Source organism: Drosophila elegans, unplaced genomic scaffold (assembly GCF_018152505.1).
Source record: "Drosophila elegans isolate 14027-0461.03 unplaced genomic scaffold, ASM1815250v1 contig_183, whole genome shotgun sequence".
Taxonomy (NCBI): Eukaryota; Metazoa; Arthropoda; class Insecta; order Diptera; family Drosophilidae; genus Drosophila; species Drosophila elegans.
The window spans coordinates 12,221,891-12,229,999 of NW_024545550.1; the positions used below are offsets into that span (position 1 = coordinate 12,221,891).

General features: G+C 49.5%; 4 protein-coding genes across 6 annotated transcripts; 2 read left to right on the forward strand and 2 right to left on the reverse strand.

Annotated features, from left to right (window-relative positions):
- The first annotated feature begins 178 nt into the window (after positions 1-178).
- LOC108141341 (5'-nucleotidase domain-containing protein 3) lies at positions 179-2,538 on the forward strand. 2 transcript variants are annotated; one of them, XM_041707382.1, is made up of 7 exons: positions 179-481; positions 656-1,059; positions 1,135-1,430; positions 1,503-1,689; positions 1,755-1,895; positions 1,956-2,107; positions 2,165-2,538. In XM_041707382.1, exons 2-7 carry the CDS (start codon positions 811-813, stop codon positions 2,367-2,369), a joined length of 1,230 nt encoding a protein of 409 aa, XP_041563316.1. In that variant the 5' UTR covers positions 179-481; positions 656-810; the 3' UTR covers positions 2,370-2,538. The 2 variants fall into 2 exon arrangements, with proteins under 2 accessions (XP_041563316.1, XP_041563315.1); XM_041707381.1 differs by having other exon boundaries at positions 189-530.
- On the reverse strand, positions 2,449-5,108 carry LOC108141340 (SET and MYND domain-containing protein 4). The gene is made up of 4 exons (XM_017264649.2): positions 4,405-5,108; positions 3,326-4,346; positions 2,818-3,139; positions 2,449-2,760 (listed from the first exon to the last, which is right to left on the reverse strand). The coding sequence occupies exons 1-4, from the start codon at positions 5,061-5,063 to the stop codon at positions 2,492-2,494; spliced, it is 2,271 nt and encodes a 756-aa protein (XP_017120138.1). The 5' UTR covers positions 5,064-5,108; the 3' UTR covers positions 2,449-2,491.
- A 504-nt stretch (positions 5,109-5,612) lies between these two features.
- Positions 5,613-7,102, forward strand: LOC108141539 (uroporphyrinogen decarboxylase). 2 transcript variants are annotated; one of them, XM_041707589.1, is made up of 3 exons: positions 5,613-5,778; positions 5,835-6,659; positions 6,715-7,102. In XM_041707589.1, exons 1-3 carry the CDS (start codon positions 5,764-5,766, stop codon positions 7,024-7,026), a joined length of 1,152 nt encoding a protein of 383 aa, XP_041563523.1. In that variant the 5' UTR covers positions 5,613-5,763; the 3' UTR covers positions 7,027-7,102. The 2 variants fall into 2 exon arrangements, with proteins under 2 accessions (XP_041563523.1, XP_017120468.1); XM_017264979.2 differs by having other exon boundaries at positions 5,916-6,659.
- Positions 7,093-7,740, reverse strand: LOC108141540 (transmembrane protein 234 homolog). Its single transcript, XM_017264980.2, has 3 exons — positions 7,635-7,740; positions 7,269-7,574; positions 7,093-7,211 (listed from the first exon to the last, which is right to left on the reverse strand). The coding sequence occupies exons 1-3, from the start codon at positions 7,648-7,650 to the stop codon at positions 7,105-7,107; spliced, it is 429 nt and encodes a 142-aa protein (XP_017120469.1). The 5' UTR covers positions 7,651-7,740; the 3' UTR covers positions 7,093-7,104.
- Positions 7,741-8,109: the final 369 nt, after the last annotated feature.

Consider the following 8,109-nt stretch of genomic DNA (forward strand, 5'->3'; position numbering starts at 1 on the left):
TATTTTCTCAAAAAATCTTTAAAAGTCGGTTAATTGAAAAAAAAAACAATTTAAAAACAGCTGGTTTTTTTTATTAAGTCAAAATAAACTTGAACGGCAACGTTGCCCCAATGACCATATCACATTGTAAGATCTTCTTTAGAACCACGATTCGGTATTTTTTGGGAGGCTTCCACCCGGTCACACCCCACCCCATCCACATGCAGCCACCCACTCCGCCCCCACTTGGTGTACATAACAAACGGGCTTAATTGGCAATTGACCAGCGAGTTAAATGTGCGCGGCAGGCAGTCCCATATTCAGTGTGCTCCTCCGGCAGAATGTGTTCCTGCGAGGCGGTGGTGTCCCCCGGAACTGGGCCTCCATCCTGTCCCCGTCCTCTTGCAAACCGATTCGAAATCGATCCGAATCCCGCGCTTTCTCGTCGGACGCTGGGGCTTCCGCTCCAGCTGGTCCCGCGAAGATCTCGCCCCCGAAAACAGTGAGTGATTTCCAAAAGCTTCACGAATCCACCAAAAAGAAGTTCCAATGTAAGCCTCAACCACTCGCAGGCATATGCATATGCGTAGTATGTGCACGATCTAAAAATACCCATCTGCAGAGTGGTCCCATTAGTTAACACCCTCGTTTCCCCCAATCACTTGACATTTTGCAGCCAAGAAGCTGCCCTCAGACGTCCATCCGGATGCGGTGTTCGCCTGCAATGAGCTGGATCTCAGCGAGGTGCAGGTCTACGGATTCGACTACGACTATACGCTGGCCTGCTACAAGCCGATCCTGGAGGACCTGCTGTACAATCTGGCGCGGGAGATGCTGGTGAAGAGGTTCCGCTACCCGGAGGACATCCTGGACCTGGAGTACGAGCCCAACTTTGCGGTTCGCGGCCTGCACTACGACGTGGAGAAGGGGCTGCTCGTGAAACTGGACAGCTTCCTGCAGCTGCAGCTGGGCTCCGTCTACCGCGGACGCACCAAAGTGGAGGCGGAGGAGGTGCTGAAGCTCTACCACAACCGCCTGCTGCCCATAGCCTACGTGGAGGGGCCCAACAATAGCTATAGGGTTGGTATCTTATCACCTGGCTTGGGCTGGTTTGGGTTTATCAATCACTGATTTACAACCTACCTTCCCGAGCAGCATAACACCAACTCCAAAATGGTGCAACTAGCCGACCTGTTTTCCGTACCTGAAATGTGCCTGCTGTGCAATGTGATCGAATACTTTGAGCGCAATCGCATCGACTACAATCCGGAGATCGTTTTCCATGACACCAGGACCGCCATGGGCTCCTGCCATCCCATAATGCACGGCAAGGTTATGTCGGACACCGAAAAGTACATAGAACGCAACCCGAAGCTGGTGAAGTTGCTTGAGAAGCTGCAGCAGGCGGGCAAGAATCTCTTTCTGGTCACAAATAGTCCGTATTCGTTTGTGTAAGGCCTATCTATCTATCTATCTTTTTCCTATCGATAAGATCGACTTAAATCGTATTATATGGTTTTTAGGAACTGCGGCATGTCGTGGCTGGTGGGCTCCAACTGGCGTGATTTCTTCGACGTGGTCATTGTGCAGGCTCGCAAACCCAAGTTCTTCACGGATGAATCTCGCCCCATTAGGCTGTTCGACGAGCGAACCCAGTCGCATCTGTGGGATCGGGTCTTCAAGCTGGAGAAGGGCAAAATCTACTACGAGGTAAGGGTTTGCTCTTCAAACAAAAAATTGCATTATTTAGGCTTTAATTTTGGTATTCTCCTCAGGGTTCGGTGAAACAGCTTCAAGAACTCAAGGGCTGGCGCGGTCACTCGGTGCTCTATTTCGGGGATCATCCGTACAGCGATCTGGCAGATGTTACTCTGAAGCACAGCTGGCGAACAGGAGCCATCATCAGTGAGCTAGCGGTGGGTACTTAACGCTCGACTATTAGTAAATGGCTTTAAAGGGGGGTTCCTATTTTACAGCATGAAATTAAAACCCTCAATCGAGAGGACTTCAAGACGAGTGCCAACTGGCTGCAAATGCTGACGCAGCTCATCGAGGAAACCCAGGACGATGAGAGCGAGGCAGCCCAGATTTGCCTAAAGGAGTGGATGGAAGAGCGCGATCAGTTGCGGTTTGTAAAGTGGCCTGCATGTAGTAAACAACCCATTAATTATCCAACCTACAACAGCAACAAAACGAAGAACGTGTTCAACGAGCAGTTTGGCAGTGTTTTCCGCACTTATCACAACCCCACGTACTTCTCGAGACGCCTCTTCCGTTTCGCCGACATCTACACCAGCGACATAACTAACCTGCTCAAGTTCTCCACCACCCACACCTTCTATCCGCGACGGGGCGTGATGCCCCACGAATATGCCTCCCACTTTATCTAGAGAGAAAGTGGAAACAAACGAACGAACGCCCGTTAGCAAGCTCAGATTAGTTGTAGGTGAAAAGAAGTGCCAGTGTTGATTGCTTGTAGCTCGAAACTAGTGAATTTACTGCGTGTATATCGTTATTTACATTGTTGCTCAATAAAATCGTTGTAATAGTTCAAGAAAATCTCGCGATGCTCGCTGGCCAGATACTCCAGCTTACCTTTTAGATGCAAAAGTTCCTTTTCGTTGCTCTGGCATCTTTCCAGTGCAATGAGATCCCAGAGATAAGTCATCTGGGTGATGTACTCCATGGAGTATTCGCCACACTGGGCAGCAGTGCCCTCCAGCTGTTTCCGGATAATCTCCGCCAGCTTTTCGTATACCAACTCATCCAGTAAAGCCCCTTCTGTTTAAGAAACCACAATAGTAAGTCTGTTAATTTGTTGAACAATCGAATTTATACCGTCTATTTCCACAAAGAAGGCTGTAATTAGTTCCTCCGCCAGATTTCTTTTGAGACTGTGGTGGTCCACTAGCCATTTGTCCAGATCTTCGAAGGCCTTGAATAGTGCCTGTCTTTGTGTTGAGTCCGCACAGTTCTCGATGAGGTCGAGGAAGCCATTGTACCAGGCGAACTGTTGACGCTCCTTGCAAATTGTGCAAATAATCGAGTTGTCTGCATTGGATGGCAGCCACCAGCTGAGATTATTCTGTTGAAGCTCGACGTCTGGCACAAATATCTGCCGGCAGTTGGGTTTTTCGCAGCGATAACGATGGAAAGTGAGCTGGTAAAATACGGAATCAAGAACAGAGTCTAGATTTCAAGGAATTTGTTTGGTTTCTATCAAATTAATAGACATTCACTAGAAAATTCTGTGAGTATCACACCGTATACACTAATGATTGTTTTTGTGCTATTATTAGAACATGCTTTATACTAAGAAAAGTATTTTTTTGAAATAAAAACTCACATAGTCCTGATCGGGATTAGTGCGAGTGCACTTGTCGCAGCAGCACTGGAATTTATAGACCTCCTTTAGGGGTTTGGATCGCTGAAGCTTCAGGCTGTTTCTGCAATCCCTGGTATAACAATTGAAGATCTCCTCGCCCGCTAAGATGTCCTTTGCGGCGTAGTTAACCGCGGAACAGCCGTCGAACTTGGTTCGAATAGAGGGAGCGCAGGCATGATTGCACAGGCTCAAGTGGGGCAGATTTATGGCCGTGATCAGCTCCGAATGGGCCAAATTGTGCAACTGGCCCAGCTTGAGATGGCGCGGCCGCTGCCACATATCCGGCTGCAGCAGGGCGAACTCGTTTGGCTCCAAGCCAACTGGCAGCAGGGCATCGCCCACATGACCGTTGGCCAACAGCTGGCCGGCTGATCGGAGTATCAGTGCTGATGTAATCAGTTGCCATTCCTGAGTGCTGGCCGACGAGGAGTGGAACTGATCGAAGAAGTCGGTGTGCTCTTTCAGGTAAACCTGAAGCAGATTGGCACACAGAATGTGGTAGACTAGCTCCGCCTGAGAAGCCTTATCCAAGTGGCTGACCATCCGCAGACTTTGCAAATACTCTGGAGTGATTTCCGCAGAGTCCGTGCTCTTGGCCATATCAGTGATCTTAGCCCAAATCTCCTGGGCACTGGTGCACTCCTGCAGTTGCGGCAGCATTTGGGGCATGTAAGTCAAAACCAGACGCAAGGCCAAGTGCGAAACGCCCAGCAGCTTGAGCAGATCCCTTCGATAGGCGGCGCACTCGTACCTGTGGATGGCTGAGTGGGCCTCTCGACATTTCCTGGAGCAGTAGACGACCCGCTGATGGCACTTGGAGCAGGGAATGGGCGCACTCATCAAGCTGGCGGCGCACTGCTGGCAAATCAGTCGCTGCTCCAGGGGAACAAAGCAGGAGGCTCGCTCGGAGAAGATGATTTGGCCCTGGCTTATGGTCTCCTTGGCCACCATATAGCGCCCACGTTGGCCAGGATCTGTGATGCTGGAAAAAATTAGGTTAGGGAATGGGCAATGGTAGGTATCAAAAGAGCTAAACCCACATTTCCTCTAGAGCTTTGCTCTCTCCCCGATCTTGTGGCTCCTGCTCCTTCGCTTGTTTCTTAAGCAGCTGCAGTTTCTCCTTCAGGTCCTCCAGCTGCAGCAGGAAGGTGTCGTTTAGCTGCAGCTGCTCCAGACAGCCCAGATGCTCCTCCAGGGACGCAATCTGCTGCAGCTTCCAGGCGCAGTGGGCCTGCCGCATGATCACCTTGTGTCGCAGCCTCTCCGGATAGCCACAGTCCAGCGCGTTGGCGCAGTCGTCGTACGCTTCACTGTAGAACCCGTACTCCTGCAGGGCCATTCCACGGTTGGCAAAGGCCAGGGCCAGCTCGTCCTCGGCATCCTCCGCCTCGAAAACGGCTCCCGTGTAGAGTCTGCAGGCTTTCAAAACCCGCTCCCAGTTCTGGAAGACTGCGGATACGGATCCTCTGAACACCATGTTGCCCTCCTCGCGCAGATTCCGCGATCTCTCCGCGCACTTTTCCCGGTCATGCGGCTGCTCCAAATCCTCCAGTAGTTTTAATGTCAGCTGCTGTATCCTCTGACGCTTTTCCGCCGGCAAGCAGTCCAGGGATTTAAAAGTTTCGTACTCATCCTTAAAGTCTGCATCCAAGGCTATTAGTTCGTCCTGCTGGGAGAAAACTCTGGCCAGACGATCCATTTTCGCCGGCTTTCCAAATTGTTTACAAAAATTCAAAGATGCAGTTGGTCATTTTTAGGTCCTTTCTTTTTCTTGAAGCGCGAAATAGGACAATCGATAACTTTTTCAAACTTGTTCTTTCTTTAGAATTAAAGTGAGATTTGTGACTCCTTTAACAAAATGAAATCATGACAAATCATATAGAAACTCATTATAAGCATTTAAGAAAACAGTACTTCTATCTTAAGTTGAGTTCTGTTAGTTATTTCTTTTTTAAAAGGTTCGCATACTTCCTGTCTTTCACATATTTTTGTTTCTTATTTTATTTATTGTAAATATATATTTTAACTGGATCACCTTCTGGTCTATTACAATCTCGTAAAGTCAAACCTTAATCCTTGAGATCCCACCTAGTACTTAACACTTGAAAAGAAAACTCTTTGAAGCATTCATTAAATAAACTCCGACTTAAAACTTAAAAGACCTTTTTTGAGTAAAGTTTATTGAAACCGTTTTGTTTTGATCGATATTGATATCGATAGGCAGTGCCGATAACTGCGGTCCTCCCACCACCAGGTGAAACCGTAAACAAAGTGCGGCAGAACGCACACTCATGCACGATTGCAGAATTCCTCTACGAATTTCATCAAATTAGACCGGAATTTTCGGTGTAAATCGCTTAGGGAGTTTCCATCAACCCATCCGGCAGCCAAAAGTCAGAATGAAAGACGCCAAGGTGAGTTCGCCGGCAGTTTTAAGTGACGCCCGCAGTTACATCATGTCGCAATGCAGTCGGTTGGACTTCGGCTGATGTGCTGGTGGCTTTTGCTCCTGCCTCAGGTGAAAACTGATCAAATCTCCTCGTGCTCGCAGCCGTTCCCCGTGCTGAAGAACGACAACCTGCTGCGGGCCGCCCGCGGCGAGGTGGTGGACCGCGTGCCCGTGTGGGTGATGCGTCAGGCCGGACGCTATTTGCCCGAGTTCCAGGAGCTGCGCAAGCAGCACGACTTCTTCACCGTCTGCCGCACCCCGGAGCTGGCCTGCGAGGTGACCATGCAACCACTGCGACGCTTCGACCTGGACGCCTCCATCATCTTCTCGGACATCCTGGTCATTCCGCAGGCACTGGGCCTCACCGTGGAGATGCACGCTGGCGTGGGTCCCGTCCTGCCGCAGCCCATCGTGGTGCCCGAGGACCTGAAGCGCCTGACTCCGGACGGCGCCGTGTCCCGCCTGGGCTACGTGGGCGACGCCATCACCATGATGCGGCACAAGCTGGAGGGGCGAGTGCCCCTCATCGGCTTCACCGGTGCGCCCTGGACGCTCATGGGCTACATGATCGAGGGCGGCGGCAGCAAGACCATGTCCAAGGCCAAGGCTTGGCTCAACGACTATCCGGAGGACTCCAAGCTGTTCCTCAACCTGCTGACCGACGCCATTGTGGACTACCTGGAGATGCAGGTGAAGGCGGGCGCCCAAATGCTGCAAGTGTTCGAATCCTCGGCGGAGCATCTGTCCAAGGAGCAGTTCCTGCAGTGGGGAACGCCCTACTTGAAGAGAATACGCGACGAGCTGGTGGACCGGCTCACCAAGAAGGCAATTCCATTGGTGCCCATGGTAAGTCCCAGCTAAAGGTTAGTTTAGTTTGTACTACATCGGAGTCTTTCTGCAGACGCTGTTTGCCAAAGGTGCTGGACACTCGCTGAAGGAGCAGAGCGAACTGGGCTACGATGTACTCGGACTGGACTGGACTGTGGATCCCCTGGAGGCGCGCAATGTGGTGGGGCCGAACATAACGCTGCAGGGCAACCTGGACCCGCAGGACATGTACCGCGATCCGGAGGAGCTGCGCAACCTCACCACCGAGATGGTGCACAAGTTCGGCAAGTCGCGCTACATCGCCAATCTGGGGCACGGCATCACGCCCCAGACCCCGATAACGAGCATGGAGGTGCTGGTGGAGGCGGTGCACAAGGCCTTATAGGCTCGCCCCTAATCTTTTCCTTTAATGATGCTTTTATCGAATGCAATAAAGACAATTGGCCTTGGGTTTAGGGTAAGATCATTGGAATGTTATATTTAGTTGCTGTTGCTCCTGTTCCTGCAGGATCTTGTCGTAGATCATCAGGATGCTGCCGCAGCAGATGAGCAGGGTGCCCAGGATGATCTCTGGAAGAAGGGTCTATCAAATGAGAGGACAATTATAAGGAATTTCATGGAGCCTACTCTTTCCCGGCAGCTTTTCGCCCAGTGCATAGCCGGTTATGGCTGTGAAAGCAAAACTCAGGGAATTGGCCACCGGCACCGCCACCGTAATACTGGCACTTTGGAGTGTCCACACGTACAGGGCGCTTCCGCACTGGTTGAGTCCAAAGGGTATCCAATAGCGCCAGCGGGTGCCCACTGTGCGAGCCTCCTGGACGAGGTTGCTCCACTTGGAGCCCGTATCCCTGACCGACTCGATTCCCTGGCTGCCGAGGCGAATGAACGGATTGGTTACGCCCCACAGCAGGCCCACGACAAGAAGTTGCACTAAAAAAATTTAGGAGATTGAATATATAATATTACAAACGCTTATTTTTTAGTATTTACCAGCAGCTTCAAGCATTTTTATTGTTTACATCTGATCAGCTGTTCTCTTTAAACACTGCATATATTAATGGGCAAATTAAGTGAGGGAATTCCCACAACTGATTTATAGCGGGATTATTTATTTATTAATCGCTGAAGCCCTGAAAATTCAACAAAAATGTTTAGCTATTGAGGGAACAACCCAAATTTGTAACAGTTAAAATTTTTTTGGTATTTACTGTTTTAAATTAAAACAAGTACAACTATGCTTTTAATAATTTAGAAAAAAAAACGGCTTTTCAATAAAAGGGACGTTGTTGAATTGCTAACATTTTTAAAGGCTGAATAAGTGGTATCTCTGTAATTGTAATCCTTTCGCACTTTTCGTATTTAATGGAGTCTATAAATACAAAATTAAATATGTATTTCATAACTTGTCTTTCTTAATTTGTGTTTTTATATTTACTACTCCACTTCACTAATTCCTAAAAAAAAA

What these genes read in the sequence shown, in the direction of transcription:
- LOC108141340 (XM_017264649.2), bottom strand. Translation starts at nt 5,063, where the DNA reads ATGGATCGTCTGGCCAGAGTTTTCTCCCAGCAGGACGAACTAATAGCC. An exon ending in CTAATCCCGATCAGGACTAT is followed by an intron (nt 3,140 to 3,325) that starts GTGAGTTTTTAT and finishes GTATTTTACCAG; the next exon opens with CTCACTTTCCATCGTTATCG. An exon ending in CTTCTTTGTGGAAATAGACG is followed by an intron (nt 2,761 to 2,817) that starts GTATAAATTCGA and finishes TTTCTTAAACAG; the next exon opens with AAGGGGCTTTACTGGATGAG.
- LOC108141540 (XM_017264980.2), bottom strand. An exon ending in CGAAAAGCTGCCGGGAAAGA is followed by an intron (nt 7,212 to 7,268) that starts GTAGGCTCCATG and finishes CCCTTCTTCCAG; the next exon opens with AGATCATCCTGGGCACCCTG.
- LOC108141539 (XM_041707589.1), top strand. An exon ending in CAATTCCATTGGTGCCCATG is followed by an intron (nt 6,660 to 6,714) that starts GTAAGTCCCAGC and finishes GTCTTTCTGCAG; the next exon opens with ACGCTGTTTGCCAAAGGTGC.
- LOC108141341 (XM_041707381.1), top strand. Translation starts at nt 275, where the DNA reads ATGTGCGCGGCAGGCAGTCCCATATTCAGTGTGCTCCTCCGGCAGAAT. An exon ending in CACCAAAAAGAAGTTCCAAT is followed by an intron (nt 531 to 655) that starts GTAAGCCTCAAC and finishes GACATTTTGCAG; the next exon opens with CCAAGAAGCTGCCCTCAGAC. An exon ending in GGCCCAACAATAGCTATAGG is followed by an intron (nt 1,060 to 1,134) that starts GTTGGTATCTTA and finishes CTTCCCGAGCAG; the next exon opens with CATAACACCAACTCCAAAAT.